At 51.5% G+C, this 22438-nt stretch overlaps 1 protein-coding gene across 2 annotated transcripts; it reads left to right on the forward strand.

Annotated features, from left to right (window-relative positions):
* Positions 1 to 773: 773 nt before the first annotated feature.
* On the forward strand, positions 774 to 21727 carry PTGS1 (prostaglandin-endoperoxide synthase 1). Of its 2 annotated transcripts, XM_042964388.1 has the most exons (11): positions 774 to 871; positions 963 to 1064; positions 7572 to 7688; positions 8071 to 8211; positions 8414 to 8557; positions 10620 to 10801; positions 10914 to 10997; positions 12740 to 12986; positions 15144 to 15430; positions 19021 to 19168; positions 20595 to 21727. In XM_042964388.1, the coding sequence occupies exons 1-11, from the start codon at positions 865 to 867 to the stop codon at positions 20948 to 20950; spliced, it is 1815 nt and encodes a 604-aa protein (XP_042820322.1). In that variant the 5' UTR covers positions 774 to 864; the 3' UTR covers positions 20951 to 21727. The 2 variants fall into 2 exon arrangements, with proteins under 2 accessions (XP_042820322.1, XP_042820323.1); XM_042964389.1 differs by lacking the exon at positions 8414 to 8557.
* The last annotated feature ends 711 nt before the right edge of the window (positions 21728 to 22438 follow it).

Here is a 22438-nt window from a genome sequence, read left to right on the forward strand (position 1 = left end):
GGCAGGTAGATGTGAGTCTGGCTAGAGTGCCAGCTCTGGCCAGCCACGAAATTGGAGCTGGGAGATCTCTGAAAACCATGCCTCCTGATACCCGAGGCTTGCATCAACAGATTTGTGTGCCTCTCAAGGCATCTTACATCAGTCCTCCTGGAGGGTTCTTATGATTATCCCCATTTCATAGATGGGAATACTGACGACCAGAAAAGGTAAATACCGGGTCCAAAGTGACACAGCTAGTAAGCTGTAGAGTCTGGATTTGAGCTCAGGTCTCCTGGACTTGGAGCCTGTGGTTTTCATTTCTGGCAGCAGAGGTTCAGGCCGACCCGGGGCCTCAGAGGGCAGAGCCTTCCTGTGCTCCTTGTTGGGTCTGAGGGTAGTGGGTTGCCCATCCAGGAAACCATGTGCAGCCCAGCCTGGACTGCTCCTTGGAGCCCCCTTTCCTCTCTGGGGGTCAAGGTGTGTGGTTCAGGCCAGCGCCTCTGGCCTGGCATTCTCCCAGCTCTGCCCTGAAGCCTCGGGTGACCTCAGCATTGCACATAATCTCTGGGCCTCAGTTTCCTATCTGCCAAACGGATACCGTTCTGGTGCCACCGGGCTTCAAAGGCTCACACGCCTCACGGGTCTCAGGTGAAAAACTGTTTTGGTTGCAATCAGAATAATTAATAAAATGTTTTGGCTAGGGCGGGAGCAGAGGAAGTAAGTGGGCGGCGGCGCTGCCGAGGTGACAGCTGGCTGGAGAGGTGGAGCCAGGGAATGGGTGGGGAGGGGGCGGGTCGGGCTGGCCAGAGCTCGGGGCAGAGACGCACCCCAGGAGCTGGCCGTCTACAGTCTACATCCCGCAAGCACCAGCCGCGCTGCCGAACTATGAGCCGTGAGTCCGACCCCAGTGTCCCCAGGAATCCGCCTTTGCCTTGGCGGAGCCTTGAATGCCAGACTCAGCCGTAATGTCTCTCACTCTGCAGGGAGGAGTCGTTTGCTCCGGTTCCCGCTGCTCCTGCTGCTGCTGCTGCAGGTCCTGCAGCCGCCCCAGGTCCTGCCCGCGGATTCCCGGGCCCCCGCGCCGGGTAGGCGGCCCCCTCCCTGACCCCGGGGAGCCTCCAGTCCTGAGCCCCGGCCTGGCCCCTCCCCCTGCTCTCCCTTCGGGCAAGCCCAGCTTCCCCTTTCTGCTCTCGGTGCCTGGAATGGGGGAGGGCCCTGAGTCGGCGGGAGAGGGGTTCTCTGGAGACCCCCGGGGGTGTGTGGCCTTGGATAGGGCTCTACAGGGGTTTTCTTTGCGGGGGAGGGGGGTAGAGAGGACAGACTGGGATCTCATGGCGGCTTTGGGAGAACGGACAGCCCCTCTCCAGCCCCCTCACCTGTTCTGGGCCCCCAGCTGTCCAGGCTGCCTTTTTCTCCAACAACCCCGTTGTTTCCTGCGGGGGGTGAGGCTGGGGGTCTCTTTCTGAGGAAGCAGCAGGCACCTGTCCAGCCTCTAACTTTCTGGGAACCCATGGGGATTCTCAGCCCAGGGATAGAAGGTCTCCCTTGGTGAGGGTCCGGGTACAGCAGCTGTTCTGGGAAGACCGGGGTGGGGGGCGGTGGAAACACATTTATGTACAGAGCTGGGTTGCCTCCCCGAGGTTTACTTCCTCACCCAATGGGTAGGTGAGTTAGGCGCAGGTAGGTGCCGTAATTCTCTCTAGCTCGCTCAGCACATGGTGGTCTAAGGGTTTGAACTTGAATCTGTCTTGCCCTAGGCACTTTGCAAACTCTCCACAGACAGTCCCCCTCCTCCCCCAACCCCCCACCACTGCCCTCCTTGGTTTCATCACCCAGAAGATGATGGGGGAAGTCAGATTCTGTAAAATTCCACCACTCCTGCACCCCCCTCCCCATGAGTGTATCAGGTTCCAAGTGGAGGAATTCAGCTCCACCCTTAGCCAGCCTCTCTCCCCCAGCTTACTGCTCGTGTGTGTGTGTGTGTGTGTGTGTGTGTGCGCGCGCGCATGTGCGTGTGTGCAAGGCCTGGATGTAGCTTCCTTCACCATCTAGCTGTATAATCCATCCCTCTCTGGGTCTCCATTTCCCATCTGTAAAATGGGGGCAAGAGAGGATGCGGGTGGGGAAAGGGGCTGAGCTCTCTGTTGCGATGCTCTGGCGATTTGGTGCTCAGAGGAGAGAAGAAAGATGTCTATGTGGACTGCGAATCAGACCAGGTTTCCTAGAGAGAGAGAGGGTTTGAGTGGGTGGCATTTGGGGAACCTAGGAAGAGGATGGGGGGTGCTCCAGAGACTGGGTATGAGCAAAGGCCCAGTTAGTGGGAAGAAGAAGACTCATGTGGCCAGCACTTTACAGTTTCCAAGGCCCAGCTATGGGCTTCCATTTCTTGGTGCTCACAACAGCCCTGCCAGGGAGATGTGTCAGACCCATTTTACAGAAGGGAGCTCTGTGGCCCAGAGGGGAGAGCCCATCTGTCTGAGACCCCAGCAGCAGAGCCAGGGCCGACCAGGCTGCCCCAGTGACCCGACTCCTCAGCCCGTGGATCAGCACAGCACTTCCTCTGAGGCCCCATCCAAGGGGACGGGGATACGAAGGGCTGGTCTGCCCGTCTTCCTGTGTGTTCACTAACACCCAGTGAACCATGGTCTGTGGCGTTTTGTTTTTGTCTTTTCTACTTATCTTTATATCAGAAGTGTTTAAATGGAATTATTCTTTTCACTCCACAAACATTCCCAAGGGCTCGCCTTAAGCTAGTTTTTGGCTGGAGCTGGAGGCACGGGGCCGGGAGGGGCCCACCATCTCATACGGGACAGAAACGCCAACAGAGTCATCCAAAGGGGTCAGGGCCATGGGTGAGGGCCGCACAGGGGTGTGTGAGGCTCAGGGTGGGGAGAAGTTCCCTCTCAAGTGTGAGGAACCGAGGGAGACATCCTGGAGGTGGTGACGTTTGACCTGGACCCTGAAGGGGGTGGTGAGTGCTGGTAAGTGCTCTGAGGCTTTACTGTGAGACCCTGTAAGGTCTTTCTGATAGAAGCAATGGCAGAGATGGAGTCTAAAGGTCTGGACCTCGGGAGGCAGGCAGGAGCATAGGGAGCCGTAGGACAAGAGGCAGGTGCTGGCTGGCAATGTGGGTGAGGTGCCAGGACTCGGGCCTGAGGGTAATTGGGTTGGATAGGTGACTTGTGGTTGAGACTGGAGGCAAGGAAACCTTTAAGAGGCTGCTGCAAGGGTCAAGGACAGAGGGATGACAAGCTGGGTGCAGCAGTATTTTTTACTTCCAGTCTGTGAGTGAACTGAGGTCCACGATGTCTGGGCATCTGCTCCTGGAAGCCAGAGCCTATGCTTTGCCCTCAGAGGTACAGCAAAGGCCGACCCCCCAGCAGAGGAGGGCTGCAGACTCAGCTGAGGGCAGGTGACAGGGGACATTGTTGCTTTGGCTTCTCCGTGTGGGGGAGGAGATAGGCTTGGAGGGCAAGGCCGTGCCACGGGAGTCTTAATGCTCAAACTTATCCCCTCTAGCCCCTGGACTTGACTCGGTGCCTTCTCCTTGGCTAGGGACACGGCATGACCTGGCAATCTGTGCTAGGCAGAGGGGCCTGAGGCCAGTTAGCCCTGGCCCATGGGGAGGGGAACCCAGCCTGTGCCAAGGCCTCCCTGCTGCCTGCCGTCTCCTATCTGCAGCGCCAGCCGAGTCTGTGGGCCATGAGGGGGCTTCCTCTCCAGTTGGCTCTTCCAGCTGTGGGCCCAGCTGTTGGGGCCTGGTGTGGGGGTGCCTGGCCCCTGACTGTTGGCCTGGCTGAGTGTAGGGGCTGGGGCCCAGGTCTGGCTAGTCAGGGCCTTTTTTTTCCTCTTTGGTTGCCAAGCTCCTGGAGCTTCTCTAAATATTATTCTTAAGAGATTTCAGTTCAGTCCCATTAAGGGTCCCTCTTGCTGCCTGGTGTCTGTGCATCCTAGAGGACTTGGTGTTTCTTCATTGTGCCCGGGGCTCTGACTCCTGGGCTGGGGGACATTTCCTTGCCTTAATCCTCAGAAAGTTCTGGAGCCGAGCAGTTCTGGATACTTCTCATTTGTGGGAATGTGTGCGGTACGAGCATACTGATCGACCCCACCTCCGGGGTGACTTGAAGATTCAGTGAGAGCAAGTTGCAAGGTTCTCTGCTCTGGGCCAGGGGATTCATACTGATGCAAATAATGAAGAAGGGGAGGCTGCAAAGGAGGCCTCCTCAGAGCCCGCCTGCCCCGTCCCCCTTCTGGGAGACACAGGAAAAATGAGGCCCAGAGAGTGGAAGGGACTTGCCCAAAGACACACGACCAGTAAAGAGCAGCCGCTGTCCCGCTCTCTTGATACATTTCCCCCAGCACCTACCTGGCACTTGGCCCTGTGCTGGGAACTTGGTAGATTCGGTGCCTGCACCTCTCCAGTTCTCTTTCTGGATGGCTTATTATGCAGGGTGTCCTCCACTGAGCACAGAACTGGGCCGGCAGGAAAGCATGCCAGACTTCAGTTAGACTGAAGGGAGGCCTTTCTTTGTGAGTAGTTCCCAGAGTTCTTGTGGCAGGGGATGGTGATCCCTCTGAGGTCATTCCCAACTTGTGGATCTAAGTGCCTCTCCTACCCCATCCTTTTCCCAGATCCAGGCCTGGAAACCTCCAGGGACAGAAAGGGAGGGAAAGAGAGGGAATCCAAGTCTTAGCTCTGGAACTTCAAAGCAGTGGGGCTTGGGCCAGTCTCCTGATGCTGAGCCTGGAATTCTTCCACTGTGCCCTGCAGGGCGTCTCCCCACCCTCCTGGGAGTGCCAGGCAGATAGAAAGAATGGGGGCACGCAAGGCTGTGGAGTGGTCGGTCGCTAGAGCCCCGGATTTCCCGGCGACTGTGACAGTCCAGCGTGGTCAGGCGCATCCCGGGGAGGAGACACTCAGACTCCGCTCTGCTCACCCGGACACCCTGGGGCCCCAGAGGCAGCTGTTTTCCTCACTGGGGAGAACTTTTCCTTCCAGGGGCAGCTGGTGTTTATGGAAAGATCGTGGAGGAGGAGGGAGGGAAGGTTGGATGGTGGGTCTGGGAGGGAGGAGCCTCTGCGTGGACATAGCCTCTCTTGGCAGGAGAGGGGTGCGGGCAGGAGCTGGGGCAGAACTCTAGGGCAGGAAGCAGGAAGCCTCCAGGCTAGCCTTCTGAGCCAGCAGCCAGGGCTGGGAAGATGAGGGATATCTTTGGCCAAGCTCGGGGTAGCCATTCTCCCGGCTTCATTTTATTGACTCCTCAAACATCTGTTGAGTTCTGGCCACCACATCTGGATCCCTTGGGTGGCTGGATCTCTCCAGGACTTGGGTTGAGCCCCAGTGTGTACATGGCCTGTGTTAGGGAGGAGAAAGTGGGGAAAGTATTGCCCCTTCCCCTGGGGGCTCATGGTGGAGAAGAGCAGGTTGAGTGGGAACAGAGTGGAGTGAAGGACGTTCATGGGAGGTTTCCTGAGGAGGCAAGGCATGAGCTCTTTGGGAGGGTCAGATGGCCCTGGAGGGGATTGTTAGGGAAGGACAGTGGTCTGGGCAAAAGGAAGGAGAGGTTTTGACTTTGGGGCTAAGGGATGGGGCTGCCACAGAATGAGCTAGAAGGCCCTCTTGAGGTTCTTTTGAAAGCCCTACAGTGGTTAGGGTGGGGAAACTGAGCCAAGTGAAGGGCTGGGCCTTAGCTCCTATGCCTGCTTAGCAGTAGGACTGATGTCCATCTGGGTTAAAGGGCCCTGTGTGCCCAGGGTTGGGGGCTGGGCAGTGGGGAGCTACAGGGGGTCCTGGGCAGGTGTATTAAGCAAGTAGGTAGAGTGTCCTGAGCAGGAGGGATCAGTGAGGAGAGTTCCAGAGCCCTGAGCCCGCTGGGGTGATTACCCACTCCCCCCACCCTCTTGGCATTTCTGGGCACATGGCTGTGGGAAGGGAGGCTGCGTCCTGCCTGCTGGGTCTGCCTGTATCAGCTTGATAAGGCCATTTCATCCAGCCCTCTTCCTGTAGGCCCCTCCCTTCTGCACTCCCTACGGGGGCCACAGAGATGCCATTGTGGAGCTGTGGGGAGTTGCCAGGGCTTAAGCAAAACTATTTGCATGATTCCTGTGATTCTCTTTTTGCTTGCCTGAGTGTATGTGTGTAGGGGGGTGTGGGGGGCACTGCTGCTGGGGCCCTCTTCTGGGTCAGGGCCATGAGGACCCTATTCTCTAGGCCCCATGCTGCCAAGTGAAAAGGCTAAGAGTGGAGGGGTTGGTCCTTGCCCAGGGCCATGCCCTCTAACCACAACACCCTTCTGCCACCTCTTGCTGCCCTCTTGGCCCCCAATAATCCGTTGTACAAAGAATAGGAGTTCCCTATAACGTTGGCTCTGAGCCTAGATAAGGAAGTGTGTTTGCAGAAGGGAGTCTGGTGTTTTCTGTGTGAGGCTGGCGAAGCAGCCCCTGCCAGGATCCAGGAGACCTGGGTCTGCAGGAGGTCCTGCTCCGTTCTGTGTCCTTGGCCAAGCCTCCACCTCCCCCTGGGCCTCAGTTTCCTTTGCTGAGCTGTGATGAACACTGAATGAGCTCTGAGAAGTCTACCTCTGCTGTTGAAGAATCACTAAAGCAGTGCAGATTCAAGCAAAGGGGCTGTGGTCAGCAAGACCTGGGTTAGACATAAGGAGAGATTCCTGGTGGGGACTTCTCCAAGAGGCAGGAGGGCTGATGCCAGAGCTCCACTCACCCCCTCAGGAGGGTTTTCCAACTATATCTCCCCTGTCCCTTGGTGCCTGACCATCCTCAAGATCCTTGAGCCCAGAGTATGCTCTGACATAGGCCAAGGCTGGGCCTATCAGGAATGGGGGCTGAGATCCCCTCAAACCCACACTTTGTCCACAGGGTTCTGGGAAACTTCTTTCCTTGGACTTGAATGTCAAGTCTTGGGTGGGGTGGTATGGTGTAAATGAAGGTTGGTTTTGTCTGGTGTGACTTGCTGGGTGACCTGTGTGGGGTTTGCCTTGTCTGGCCTCAGTTTCCCCATCTGCAAGTAGGCATTATGATTCCTGCTCTTCCCCCACTTCTACAAAAATAGAGGGATGGTGGACAATCTCATCTTCCCAGTGTCCAGGTACCTAGAGTTTGTGGGCTGGTCTGAGAGGACCCCCCCATCCTTATCCCTTTCCTGAACTTCACAAACCCAGCCCTTGGTGCTGGGCTCTGACTGGGCAAGAAGTGAATGCTCTAGAAGCCCGTGGTTGTTGTGTCTTATCAGTTGTTTCCTAACCTTTGGTCACAATTTGGTGTTTGAACTCTCCCCCTGCCCTATTTTGATGGCATCAGGGAAGAGGCGGGGACTTCCCTTTGGGGCCCATGTGGACTAGGCTAGAGACCAAAGCAGGGTCTGAACAGGGCAGGGCCTGGGGCTTCCAGCCATAACTTTGGGAGCAGAGAGGACCCTTAGGTGAACACTGAAGTCCAGAAAGGGCCACCAAGTGAGTTAGGACAGACTTGTGACTTGAGTCCATATGTCTGGCCCCATACTTCCCCATCGGGGACAGGACAGGGGTTGAGAGGTCATCCTCGAGTCACCTCTGATCTCTGCTTCTCCCCTGCAGTGAATCCATGCTGTTACTACCCATGCCAACACCAGGGGATCTGTGTCCGCTTCGGCCTTGACCGCTACCAGTGTGACTGCACCCGCACGGGATATTCTGGCCCCAACTGCACCATCCGTGAGCCGGGCCTCCTGACTCCACTCCTGTCCTGGGCTCCCTTGCTCCCCTGGGCTTGTCCTGAGACCCCCAGTTCCTGCCTTTGTCTCTGGCCTTAGCCCAGTTCTCCTTCCTTGCCTGGCTTTGACCTTTGACACTCTCCCTGACCCGGCTGAAGCAGAGCTCTCCCTCCTGGCATACCTCATGCCCTCGCCCTGTCCCCTGCCCTCTCACATCTGCTTCTGGCTCTGTCATGTGTCATCTCTTCCAAGGTTCCATCCTTACTCTGCCCCATACGTTCTGACCGGTTCTGTCCTGGCTTCATTCCGGTTCCTGTCTTCCACTTGGGCGACTTCTGGTCCTACCAGGAGTCCCGACTGAGTGGCTCCCATTGTCCCTGCAGCTGAGCTATGGACCTGGCTCCGGAATTCACTGCGACCCAGCCCCGCTTTCCTCCACTTCCTGCTGACACACGGGCGCTGGTTCTGGGAGTTTGTCAATGCCACTTTCATCCGAGACATGCTCATGCGCCTGGTACTCACAGGTGGGTGGAGGGTAGCATCCCCCCCCACCCCCGTTCTGGGGAGCAGGAAGTCCTTCCAGCTCTTGGAATTCTTGGCATCTGATAAGGGCAGTGGGTTGGGAGACTATGATGCCGGGTTAAACAAGTCCAACCCAAGAGGAGGCAGGGAGGGGAGTGTAACTGGGGATGGGAACCCCCTTATCACCATATTCTCCCTCTGCAGTGCGTTCCAACCTTATCCCCAGCCCTCCCACCTACAACATAGCGCATGACTACATCAGCTGGGAGTCCTTCTCCAACATGAGCTATTATACTCTTATTCTGCCCTCCGTGCCCCAAGACTGCCCCATGCCCATGGGAACCAAAGGTAATGGAGATGGGGTTGGGAGTCACAGGAGATGCCCTGTTCTCTTTGGGGAAAAGCAGGTGAAAAAGCAATTATTGACCCATTTCCCAGATGGGTGGTCAAAGGCAAGACATACAACATATCAGAACCATGGATAAGGACAGGGCTGGGGAATGAGGATAGGAAGGGGTGGTGGAGACTCTTGCCTGTGGTCACCTAAGAAGTCAGTGGCAGAGTCAGACTAGTGCTTCCATATTTCCAGGGTGCCTCTTTGCTTGAACCTTGTCTACTGAATTGGTTGAAATGTAGGAAGGAAGGAATACTGTGTTATTTGTTGGGTGCTGACTCCATGTTTGGTTCTTAACTGATGTAAATAGTTTACCATGCTTCATCAGTGTAGGTTACACGTAAAGTCAGAGTTTTTTCTTTAGTTTCCCAAGACCCCACTTGTTCGCATTGGCAGGGATCTTCCTCCTAAGTCCTTCTTTCCACTCCACTCCTGACTGCCTGAAAACCCAGGGGTTTACTCAGTTCAGAGCCATGAATTCTGCTTCAAATACAGAGGGGACATGAGAGGCATTGGTCCACTGCTGCCATCACTTCCATCCCTGTCCACATGGTGACACTGTTGAACGCTGGGCCCTGTGCAGCCCTGTGGTGGTGGGCTTTTGTGGGCTCAGCACCTTGCATAGGTATTGATGTCCTAATTTGGGTCTCAGGGCACTACTCTGATGGTTTGCACTCACATGTTTAGCTCCTATGTCTAAAGCATGACTATTCTGCCAGATAGCTGGGTCTTACAGAGTCTCTGGATTCTGCCAACGCTTTGCTGGAACCAGCCCCTTTTCAATGTTAATCCAAGGGGTGAGTCCAGGTTATAGGGTGCAGACCACTCCTTCCAACTTCCCTTTTGGTGAGTTTCCTTTGGGGTGCTTGATCTCCTTGCCTGCCAGAGGAAACCAATCGACCATCTCAATCCAGAGAGGTTCTCTTGATCTGGAACCTTCAACACTGAGCCTTGCTTGAGGTACTATGAAAGGGTGCCTTTACCAAAACACAAAAATTCAGTTACTCCTTTCTGTATGGGCATTGGGTACCAACGCATCTGACATTGACATAATTAAGGAAGGCTCTTAATACTTATTCTCATGATGACAGACACCTGCTTTGAGATGACCTGTTGTCTTTACCCCAGACAGAAAGACTGGCATATTTAAAATAGGTTGGCAAACTCCAGCCCACAGCCTAAATCCAGTCCACTTCCTGTTTTGGGAATAAAGTTTTGTTAGAACCTAGTCACACTGATTTGCTTAGGTACCATCTGTGACTGTTTTCCCCACTACAACAGCAAAGCAGAGTGGATGGCGACAGAGCTTTTTCAGGCAAAACCTGAAAGAAAGATCGACTATCTGGCTTCCTACAGAAAAAGTTTGAAGTTCACTGATCCTTGATTTACAAGATCCCATCTTACCAGTTCTCAGTCATGCTTACATTATCTCATGTACTCCTCAAACTACTGCATAAAATAGGTATTTTACAGATGCCCTATTTTACAGATGAAGGCATCGAGGCTCAGAGAGGTAAAATGACTTATCTATGTTCACACAGTCAGCAAATGGCGTACCCAGATTCAGACATAGGCTACCTTGCTCCAGGGCCAGGGAGTCCAAGATCTTTTTTGTTTTTTTTTTCTTTATTTATGTTTTATTTATGTTTCTTTCTTCTTTCTTTTTGGTTAACTTTTTTCAGAGTTACAAACACACACAAAAGTTGGGAAGAAAGTATAATAAACTCTTATGTAGTCATTTCTCCGTTTCAATACATATCCATAATTTGCCAATCTTATATCATCTATCCCCCTTACCTTATTTTTAATGGAGTATTTTAGAGCAAATTCCAAATATCATGCCATTTCACCCATAAATACTTCTAGAGTAGAAAAGGTGCAAGGGGCCATCTGGTAGGAGGAAGGCTGATCTGGGCTTCCTGTGTGGACCAGTTTGGTCCAGTGAGCCCAGAAGGCTGTGGGGCAGGGAGATTGAGACATCAGACAGCTGCTGCCCTTCCCTACCTCCCCAACCAGGGAAGAAGCAGTTGCCAGATGCCCAGATTCTGGGCCATCGCTTCCTGCTCAGGAGGAAGTTCATACCTGACCCTCAAGGAACCAACCTCATGTTCGCCTTCTTTGCACAACACTTCACCCACCAGTTCTTCAAAACTTCTGGCAAGATGGGTCCTGGCTTCACCAAGGCCTTGGGACACGGGGTGAGTACCTAGGAGGGGCTCAGGACTTCTCTGGGCCTAACTTAGCACATGTAGGTCACCATCGCTGAGGCGGCACCCCAGTCTGCTGACCGGACCCTCTTTCTGTCCTCAGGTAGATCTCGGCCACATTTATGGGGACAACCTGGAACGTCAGTATCAGCTGCGGCTCTTTAAGGATGGGAAACTCAAATACCAGGTAGCACTGTGGTTGCAGATGGGGCAGTGGGAAAGGCCTCCCGTGGCCTTCCCTGGCAGAGGCCACTGGGGGACCTGAGTGGCGTCTTACAAGGACCAGCTGCAGGAGCTGGAGATGTGTGTGAGGAGGAGAGACAATGAACCCTGGGGGAAGGTGCCGGGCAAGGGAAGCACCCTAGGAGCAGACACAGCCTCTCATGTTCTGGGGGGTGGACTTTGGGGTGTCCATCTCCTAGAAGATGAACATTTCCAGTCTGCATATGTACTTGTAATTTTTCCACCATATCATTTGGACACTATGGTGTGCCTGGCACAGACAGTGGAGCAGTGACCAGGATAGTTAATGGGCCCTGACCTTCAGGAACCCACAGCCCATCAGGGCTGCACCCACACACTACGATGCCAGATCCACGACTTTCTGTTTGCACTAACACTGTCCACCAGAAATACAATGTGACCAACACATGTCATTACAGTTTCTCTGGTGGCCACATTAAAAAAGGTAAAAAGAAACAGGTGAAATTGACTTTAATAATATATTTTATTTAACCCTCTATGTATAGCCAGAATATTATCATTTCAATGTGTAATTGATACAGAAATTATTTTTGATACAGAAATTATGAATAAAATAGCTCACATTCTTTTTTTTTTCAGGTTAAATCTTTGAAATGTGATCTGTATTTTATATTCATCGCACATTTCACTTGGGATGCCAAATTTTCATTGGGGATAATCTGATCTGTACTTAGATTTCATAAAGTTACAGCTGAAAAGCAGGTTCACATGCCCACGTTGTTCTGAGCATACTTAAAGGTTTTCCAATTGCTGAAGTGTCAGTAAATCTGAATTAAAGTTAAAGATTCAGTTCTTCATTCACACCAGCCACATGCCTAGTGCTCAACAGCTACACGTGACTCCTGGCTACCGTATTGGACCACACAAATCTAGACAAACCCAAACCCAAACCCAAAGTTCACTGCTGAATCTTTAAGGCTAAGAACAATATTTGGCATGTAGTAGGCCCTCGGTGTATATTTATTGAATGATTGAAAAGGCTGCCATATAATCAATTACACTTGTGATCACCCGCTAGGAAAAAGCTCTTTGAGTGTTCAGAGGGCGGGGCAGGCTTCCCTGGGAAGTTCAGATACACCAAGAGCTGCAGGGATGATGAGTTCAGGAAGCCAAGACGGGAAAAGGGCTTTCCAGCTAGCAGTGCCTGGACTTAGGAGAAGCAGCTGGTGCGGCTTGGAGGAGTGAGGGAAGGGAAGTGTGGCTGCCTGGACACCCAAAAGATGGCAGGCGAGGGTGGAGTTGCCTGTGGGGCCACGTTTAGGATTTCTGATTTCTGCCAAGAACAGAGAGAGAACTTGGAAGGGTGTGAAGCCAGGGCATGATACTAGATTTGGGTTTTGTTTGTTTTTTAAAGGATTACTCTGGCTGTGGTACTGGGAATGGACTGTCTAGAACAAGTGTCAATGTAGGGAGACATTGATGAGAGGTGTCAGCATGGAGGATGAGGGTGGGTTAGAAGCAGGTGGTGGCAGTGGGGATAGAGAGAAAGGGACCCATTCTAAGAAAGATTTAGGAACTAGAATAGGCTAGAACCATCAGCCTGGGTTACAGAAGATGGGCAGTTGCCCTGAGTGATATGGGCAGCTGTCAGAAGGGAGGGTGTCAGCTCTGGCAGGTGCAGGCACCTGCCCTGTCCCCAGGTTGCCAGGCGGCCCCATCCCGCAGGTGCTGCACGGAGAGATGTACCCGCCATCGGTGGAGGAGGCGCCGGTGTTGATGCACTACCCACGAAACATTCCACCCCAGAGCCAGATGGCTGTGGGTCAGGAGGTGTTTGGGCTGCTTCCCGGGCTCATGCTCTATGCCACGCTCTGGCTGCGTGAGCACAACCGCGTGTGTGACCTGCTGAAGGCTGAGCACCCCACCTGGGGTGATGAGCAACTCTTCCAGACGGCCCGCCTCATCCTTATCGGTGAGGACTCCAGACCAGCCCTGTCCTGGAAGGTCATGTCCTCCATCCTGAAAAGCAGGGTGTGTGGGGGGGAGGGGGGTTTGGGGAGAGAGAGCTGAGATTAGGACCCCACCTCCTCTGCTTACCAGCTATAAGACCTGAAGCAGTCCTCTTCCCCTATGTGAGCCTCAGTTTCCAAATCTGGACACTGGGGGTAATGATAGCTGTAAGGATTTGTAGAGATGATGAAAAGCACTTAGCACATTGTAGGCCTTTAGAAAATGGATGGCTGTGATGGTCAATTATGGTGACTTACAGCAGATTTGATTAGCTACCCCCATCTGTCTCCCCATTGTACCGCCCCAGAAGCACACAGTGACATCCCCAGCGTGTGCAGGTCAGATTCTAGCCTGCCCTGCCTTCAGGAGTCCTGTTTCTGCTCTGCATGCATCCGCCTTCCTGGAGTTTGGTAGCTTCTGGGTGACTCAGGGACAAGATATTTTTGTGTCCCTTACGGGGGCGAGTCTGCAGCCTAAAATGTCAGATGGTTTCCTGCCTGGGAGCTTGGTCCCTGACACCCCTGTCCAGACAGTTTCACTCTGAGTCACCAGTAACCACTTTCCCTTGCCTCTGGGCATCACTGGGCATGGCTGGTTCCAATTATATTGCCTGATTCACTAGGGCCTGGAAGAGCCAGGCATCAGGGATAGCAACAATCTAAAGAAGGAGAAGGGGCTTGTGCTGAAGTCCCAGCATTTTGGAGACTGACTAGAAAGGGCAAGTCTGTGGCTGGAAGCTGGTGTCGAAGCTGTGATCAAAGGTAATGAAGCTGTATGTCCAGTGCTTCGGTTAACCTTCCCCCAACAACGCTATTAACCAGATATGATTACCCTTGTCGTGAAAATTAAGATTCAGAGAGGTTAAGTGAAATCTCCAAGGCCACTCAGTAGAGGTCTGGCTGCTGCGGGAGCTCCTGCTTCTTGCACAACATCGCAAGCGGAGCTCCTTCCTGGGTAGGGGGAGGGGGTTTCCCTGCACACCCACACATAGCCATCCTCCTTCCCGCCTGCATGTGGTCATACTCCCAATTACACAGGGCCCTGGGCCGGGCTGCTTCTGTCTGCTATTCCCAATGGTCCCATCCATAGTATCACGATGCATATTTTACGGAGAAGGAAGGTGAGGTTCAGACAGATGAGGTGACACAGCTCAAGCTTGGAGAGGGGAGAGGGAGGCTAAGAACGGTGATGCCAGGCTCTGGACCTTACCGATGGCAGATCTCATGGCTCCAGATCAATTTGCTAGAAGCCAGTTTGTCTCATGGCTAATTGGCTAAAGTAATCAGTTCTTTTTCCTATCTCGATGACCAGTTTTCATTCTGTTATGGAATGTTCAGTTTGGTTCTTCCCTGCCTCTTTGACTTGAAGCTGGTTACTGAGGGGGCAGAGGAAAAGCTGTTCATGAGAATTCTGATGTGTAAGAAAATGCAAGACATGTACATGGGACTAGATTCATCTTAAATCCTCAGCCTGTCTCTTTTGCTCCTGTGGCAGCTCTGAGGGGTCTCTCTGAAGCTGTCCTCACTCCTGGAGGCGCACTCTGAGAGCCCCCATGAAGTTAATCTCCACTTTCTCATCATTTGTGACGACTCCCACATCTTATGGGAGGCTGATCACCATAAGGCCACAAAACCAATTCTCGGGCACTTCCTTCCATGTCCTGCTTAGCTGGGCCTATGACATCCCTTTGGAATGTGGGAATAGCATTTGGCTCTTGTCTTGGGACATTGGTCCAACATGAGACAGGAAGCTCCTTTCTTGGGGCTCCTGGGCGGTTCAGTCAGTTAAATGCCTGACGATTGATTTCGGCTCAGGTCATGATCTCATGGTTGTGAGATGGAGCCCCTCATTGGGCTCCACGCCGAGTGTGGGACCTGCTTAAGATTCTCTCTCTCTCCCTCTGCCCCTCCCCCACTCATGCTTTCTCTCTCTTTCAAAAGAAAAAAACTCCATTTTCACACCCTGTTACAAAAAGACTAAGTGAAAGTGGCCCCCCAAATTCACCACCAACAACAATAAAGAAGCGAGAAGCAAGCACCATTCATGAGCTGGCCTGCCTCCCCAGCCAGGTGGCCAAGTCCCTGTGCTCCCCTGACTTTGCCCAACCCCCCACCCCCAGGGGAGACCATCAAGATTGTGGTTGAGGAGTATGTGCAGCAGTTGAGCGGTTACTTCCTGCAGCTGAAGTTTGACCCAGAGCTGCTGTTCGGCGTCCAGTTCCAGTACCAAAACCGCATTGCCATGGAGTTCAACCAGCTGTACCACTGGCACCCGCTCATGCCTGACTCCTTCAAGGTGGGCTCCCGGGAGTACAGCTACGAGCAGTTCCTGTTCAACACCTCCATGCTGGTGGACTATGGGGTCGAGGCCCTGGTGGACGCCTTCTCTCGCCAGAGAGCTGGCCAGGTGAGACTCGGGAGCGTGGGGGAGGGCAGGTGGGCTCTGGGGTGCAACAGACCCAGACCCAAAGCCCAGTGTGCTTTTCTGTTCCATAGGGGTGGTGCCACTCCGACATTCCTTTACCCATTCCTTTATTCCTTCTCTTGTCTTTCGTTCATTCAGCAATAGCAGGCATTACTCTGGGTGCTGGGGGATAGAGTGGTGAGCAAGGTCAGCATGGTTCTTGGTTCCTTGTCCTCTTGGCACTGACACCCTAGTGAGGAACAATAGCCATAGAACAGCTAACATCATGTGAGCACTTACTATGTGCAAAGCACTGTGCCAGGTGCTCTTCTGACATTATCAGAATTATAAGAGCATGTTAAGAGCCACAATACAAAGAGCCCACAGTGCTCTGAGAACTTGGGGAGGAGCTTGTGACCCAGTGTGGAGAGCTGTAGATGAGGAAATGATGTCTGCGCAGAGATCCAAAGGATGGCTAGAGCTCTCCCAGGGAGAGGGGTTGTGTTAATGGCAGGGGACGATCATGCTCCTGGTAGAGGGCACAGCATGGCAAAGGCCTGGAGGTCAGAGGGCATGGCAATTTGAGGACCGTGAGGACATTCAGGGCATGGTAATATATGCGAAGGTGTCTTCACATAGTTGGTCTTTATCAAATTACAGGCCTCCGTTACAGGCATAATTGTCCCCACCCCCCATTCATAGGTTGAAGTCCTAACCTGCTGTGCTCAGAATGTGGCCATATTAGGAGACAGGGCCTTTACAGAGGTCATTAAGGTTAAATGAGCTCAAAGGATGGGCCTCACTGTGACTGGTGCCCTTATGTGGAGAGGAGATTAGGGTATAGACATGCACAGTGGGAAGACTTAGGGGGAAGATGACCATGGATGAACCAAGGACAGAGGCCTCAGAATGAAGCCCACCTTGCTGACACCTTGACCGTGGACTTCTGGCCTGCAGACTGATAAATTTCTGTTGTTTAAGCTCCCCACGCTGTGATACTTTGTTATGGCCACCCTAGCAAAATTAATACAGCACGTTCCCTGGAATTTATAAGCAGCTCCCTCCTGAATCTCTCCTCCCCCATGCTTGGAAGCCCCTATCTCCTCTGTCCTAGCCCTGCTCCCCGCGCTTCTCTCTGATCCTTCTCCCTAAGCCCTATCATGATATTGTGGCACCCTGTGGATTTAGGTCTACCGCTGGTAATTTGATTGGAATAGCATGTGCTACCACCAATGGGCAGCTTCTGGCTGATTTATGGCCTCTCTTCTCTGTGGGGACACAGAGATGAACAGAGATAGTAGCTTTGTGTGGGGCTGTGTCATTTCCAAAGCATTTTCAAAGAGCGGCCATGATGCTGTGGGAAAAGCCCCGGGGTTGTACTTGGCCCAAGGCAAGTCATAAGTGTGTCAACTCTCAGGATGTTCAGGAGAGCATGGGCAGTGATAAAACAAGGCTTCCCCTGATAATCGCCACATGTGGCTGTCGTCTGGGGGTGGGGGGGTTACCATATGACCAACACTGAGATAACTGCTTTGCATACTTTATCTTGCTAATGTCACCACAAGGGATCAGGTGAATGCTCTTGCCTTCCCCATTTTTTGCATATGAAGGAACTGAAATTTAAGTTATTTGCTCGAGGTCCCTGCATGAGTTTCCTAGGGCTGCCGTAACAAAGGACCACAAACTGAGTTTATTTTATTATTTCACATTTCTGGAGGGTAAAAGGTGTGGGCAGGGCTATGTGCTCTCTCTGAAAGCTCCTGGGGAAAATCTGTCCCATGCCTTTGTCTTAGTTTCTGCTGGCTACTGACAATCCTCTTAGACACCTCATGCCAATGCCAACATGGAGTCTCCCTGAGTCCCTGTTTTCTCTGAGGACATCAGTGGTTGTCAGGATCCCCCTAAGGGAGTATGACCTCATCTTCACTTGATTACACCTATTTCCAAATGAGGTCACCTTCACAGGTGGTGGGGATTAAGATTTCAACATATCTCTTTGGGGGACACAAATCAACCCACAATGGTCCCACAGGTTGTAAATGGTGGAACCGACATTTGCACTGGCCTCTGCTAGCTTTGCTCTGCTCCAAGTTGCATGACTTCACCCAATTATGATTTTCCTCCTTCCCATCCAGTTATATTTGTTCTACTTAAACAGAACTCTTTCTTAAGTATTGACATTATCAATTCATCCCAAGCAATAGAGTTTTCTTTAGACCAATACTCCTTAACTGTTATGAATCAGAATTTTTCTCTGGAGCCTTTTGATCCTTTTGATCTCCTTCCTGGGCAGAAGGAAGGAGAAACAACAGACTTAGTCACCTGCATTTCCATGAGCGGCTTTATCTGGTGTGAATGCAGTGACATGATACTTACTCTGTGTTCCTACCTTCTGGCTCTGAGTTTCCCTTTTCTAGTGGTGGTCGGTTAATAGTAGTTCACTTTTGAGGCATTGGGTGGCTCAGTTGGTTCAGCGTCTGACTTTGGCTCAGGTTATGGTCTCAGGGTTCATGAGCTCCTGGGGGGCTTGCAGTTGTCAGTGTAGAGCCCGCTTCTGATTCCTCTGTCCCTCTCTGTCTGCCCCTACCCCACTCATGCGGGTGCACTCGAAAATAAATAAAATATAAAATAAATAAATAAATAAAACATTAAAGTGTTGTTAAAAATAAATAAACATTAAAAAATGGTTCACTTTTTTTAAAGATAATTTTTTAAATATTTATTTTTGAGAGAGAGAGAGAGTGCACGTGAGAGCGTATGCAAGCCGGGGAGAGGCAAAAAGACAGGGACACAATCCCAAGCAGGCTCTGAGCTGCTGACAGCACAAGCCCAACATGGGGCTCAAACTCACAAACTGTGAGATCATGCATGACCTGAGCTGAAATCAAGAGTTGGATGCTTAACTGGCTGAGCCACCCGGGCATCCCAACAGTGCCTCACTTTTTAATCATTAGAATTTTGTTGAATCTCGATGCTATAATACAGGAATGAAAACCAATAGGAAAAAGCTCCTTAGCAGGACCCCCCACCCCCCCCCACCCCACCCCTGCTGAATGATTAAGCATCTCTATTCTTTGATAAAAACAGATTTGAAGAATACCATAAAGTTTCGGTTCCCAAAACTAACATCTGTCCATCCATTTGTTTCTCATGTGCTGTCTCAGAACCCCCTCTGCCCCTCCAGATTTCATTTCCAGAGCCACAATGCCCTTCCTTCTACTTGAGCTCCTGGCTGGTGCCATTCTGCCATTTCTTTTATGGAATCCTAGTTGCTGAACCTAAAACTTGCAGAACCTTTTGTAACAGGATGTTGGGATTCTCACTTAAATGCAAAGCATTGGGGAATAGTGTGGCTGGTAAGCCACTGGAGAGGTCCTGTTGGCCCACTGCCACTTTAACGATGAGGAAGCTGAGACACAGGGGTGTTCCTGAAAGAGCACGACAGTGGCAGACCTGGGGCTGAGTCCCCAGCATGGTGGCTGCTGGACGCAGCCATGCTCTGTTTGTGCTTGGGAAGAGCTCCTAACCTGAAGATCTCCTGTAGAATACTGTGGCTTGGCTCTCAGACCACAGCTGTGTTTATGTCTTGGCAGATTGGTGGGGGTAGGAACATGGACCACCATGTCTTGCATGTGGCTGTCGATGTCATCAAGGAATCCCGTGAGCTGCGGCTGCAGCCCTTCAATGAATACCGCAAGAGGTTCGGCCTGAGACCCTACACGTCCTTTCAGGAGCTCACAGGTGAGCAGCTGTTTCCTGGACACGGGTCCCTCGAGGGACTCACAGTGAAGTGAGGGGAACATTGTGGAAACAGACTGTGGAGGTCATGAGGGGTATGTGAGCACCGTGCTGGAGGGTCAGGGAGGTGAGGGGTGGGAAGGGAACAAATGACCCCTCTTGGGGAAAGAAAGTGGTTTCTCAGCTGGCTTTGAAGGAGATAAATAGGGATATTCTGGATGGAGACCAAGGGGGAAAGCATTCTAGGTAGAAGAACAGAAGGGACAAAGGCACAGAAGCCATTAAGAATGAACCTGCGGGGGGGGGGGGGGGGGAGGGGCACAGTGGTGGGTGTGGCTGGAGCAAGGTGCTTATGTGTGGGGAGGGGTGGGGTTAGGGGCCAAATTGTGTAGAACCTTGGATTCTATGTAAAAGAATTTGGGTTTTACTTTATCTAGTGGTTCCTAAATATCTACTTATGGACCAGTTGCCTCAGAATCACTTAGGAAACTGATTAAAAATATCAAATCCCAGATATCTCTCTCCAAGATTCTGATTCAGTAGGCCTGCATGGTGCCAAGAATCTATATGTATGTGTGTATAATATATACACTTCTTTTTCTTTCTTTCTTTCTTTCTTTCTTTCTTTCTTTCTTTCTTCTTTCTTTCATTCTAGCTGTGGACTGCCAAGAGTTTGGGAACTGTTGTCATAAACAGTGGGAGGATTTTCTTTCTCTTTCTTTCTTTCTTTCTTTCTTTCTTTCTTCTTCCTTTCTTTCCTGCTGTGGACTGCCAAGAGTTTGGGAACTGTTGTCATAAACAGTGGGAGGGCTTGAGCAGGGTGTGACATAACTGTGTGCCTTATAGAGGGAAATGGGTAGGGAAGCTCAATGTCTGTCTTCCTTTCGCCACTATCTGTGAATATGTGGTCTTCATAGACTGGGGAGTGAGCTCCCATAATTCTGGAACCACAATCTCTGTCACTCTTTAATTTCCTGTGACAGTCCAGAGGGGGAAGAGAACACTATAACTAAATCTCTATGTGAGCTTGGACAGGTTATATCACATCTCTGAGCTCCAGAAGAATGAAGGGACTTGAATTAGCATATGTCCTTGAAACCTGCCTGTGAAGGAAGCAAGATGGATAGTGTCTCCCTGTTGTCACCAATAGGCAGTTAGGGCACAGAGAAGAGACATGAGTTGTTCAAGGTCACATGCTGTCCGGTGGCCCATCCAGGCCCTTGATTCCTTCTTTAGTAGCATTCCTTCCCTAGATGCAGCCATGGAGAAGGGTCAGTCAGCCAGGCCAGATGTTAGGGCATGTACTCAATTGTTCAGTTGCTCTTCTGAAGTCCCGTACTCTCTCCAGAAAAAGGTGGGCCTAGAAGTTTCCCTCCCCACATTAACCTTAATAGTGCCATGACTCTGACTCTAGCTTCCCCCCTTGCAGGAGAGAAGGAGATGGCAGCCGAGTTGGAGGAGCTGTATGGAGACATCGATGCCTTGGAGTTCTTCCCGGGGCTGCTTCTGGAGAAGTGCCATCCAAATTCCATCTTTGGGGAGAGTATGATAGAAATTGGGGCCCCTTTTTCTCTCAAGGGCCTCCTAGGGAATCCCATCTGTTCTCCAGAGTATTGGAAGCCAAGCACATTTGGTGGTGAGATGGGCTTCAATATGGTCAAGACAGCCACGCTGAAGAAGTTGGTCTGCCTCAACACCAAGACTTGTCCCTACGTTTCCTTCCATGTGCCCGACCCCCACCAGGATGATGGGCCTGGTGTGGAGCGGCCATCTACAGAGCTCTGAGGGGGGAGAGCAGCACTCTTGGGGGGTGGACTTTGTGCTGGTCATCCCAGAAAGTTGGGGCCAGGGTTGTTGAAAGTCTTAAATGTTGGGTATCTGGTTTGGCATTGAGAGTATGAAGGTCAACATTTAGAACTTTGTGTCTCTCACCCATTATCTGGAATATTGTGGTCTTGTTTGTTATTCTAAATGCTGAATTATTGATTGACCATCCAGAATGTTAGGAGCGATTCTTATTTGGCATCCCAGAACACCGGGTTCCTGGTTGATGACCTAGAATGTCAGATTTCTGGTTGAATTGGAACATAGGCATTCTGAAATGTGGAGCTCCTGATGAAATCATCTAGAAAGTTAGGGATTCTCATTTTGCATTCTAGAATTCTGGGTGGCCCTCCAGAATGTTGAGTTTCCAAATGGCAATTCAGAATGTTGTGCTCCTGGTTGCTGATCCAGAATGGTGACTGGTATGCCAGATCAGTCTTGATCTGAATATCTAGAATGGTGATTTGATTCATTTTCCTGTTCGGTAAGATATCCACAGAGCAGGAGAATATATGGTCTAAGGTCTAACAAGAATGCATTTCCCAACTCTGTGCCTGCACTGAGGGGGCAAGGAAGTAGGGTGTTCTTAGGACCCCAACTTAGACCCTGGTCCAAGGAGGGAGAACAGGTGGGCTCTTTCCAGGCCATTGGTTGGAAGCCACCAGAGTTCTATCGCCACCCATGTCTTGACTCATGGAAGCTGTTTCTCATGAAGCTAATAAAAGTCTTTTTCCAAATTGCCTGCTATGTATCACTTTTCATCCCATTTCCAGAAGCAGAGGTGATACTGGTGTGGCCTTTCTCCTAGTTGCAAGCTTGATGGGCAGGTCTTGAGACCTTCCACTAGGGCTCCTGGAGCCTGTCATCACCTAGCTTTTCCACCACCGATCTCCATTTCCCACTGTGGGTCAGGCGTTGTCCCTTCCAGGCTGCTCTCCTGAAATCCACAACTCCCCAGCCCCAGGAGACAGAGCATTCAGTACCCACCATCTGATTAGAATAATTTCCTTCCTTACAAAGAATACAAGGGCAGAGACGAGGGCATCTGGGGAGGACAGCACTTACTTTGTGCCAATTTCCCACATTAACTTCTCATTTATTCTTACCCAAGAGTATGAAGTACGTGGCATAATCCTCGTTTCAAAAATGAGGAAACCGAGACTCAGGATGGTCAAGTGACATGCCTCACAGGTGCCAGAGCCAGACCAGGACCCAGGTCTGGCTGGATCTGAAGTTGGGCTCTTCCCCCATCCAAATTCCTCTTTCTTCCTGATTTAACTCAGTTCCAGGCCTGATCTTGCCTCTCTGGCTCAGGGTCAGAGGCAGAAGGTGGGGTAACATACTACATGCTATGCTTTTAGTCACATTGATTTTGCTAAGTGCTTACTACACATCAGTCACTGCTACAGGCTTAGGGCTATTAGCAGTGATTGAGACAGACAAGGCTTT

This window comes from Panthera tigris, chromosome D4 (genome assembly GCF_018350195.1).
Source record: "Panthera tigris isolate Pti1 chromosome D4, P.tigris_Pti1_mat1.1, whole genome shotgun sequence".
Taxonomy (NCBI): domain Eukaryota; kingdom Metazoa; phylum Chordata; class Mammalia; order Carnivora; family Felidae; genus Panthera; species Panthera tigris.

What these genes read in the sequence shown, in the direction of transcription:
- PTGS1 (XM_042964388.1), top strand. An exon ending in TTCCCGGGCCCCCGCGCCGG is followed by an intron (nt 1,065 to 7,571) that starts GTAGGCGGCCCC and finishes TCTCCCCTGCAG; the next exon opens with TGAATCCATGCTGTTACTAC. An exon ending in TGGCCCCAACTGCACCATCC is followed by an intron (nt 7,689 to 8,070) that starts GTGAGCCGGGCC and finishes TTGTCCCTGCAG; the next exon opens with CTGAGCTATGGACCTGGCTC.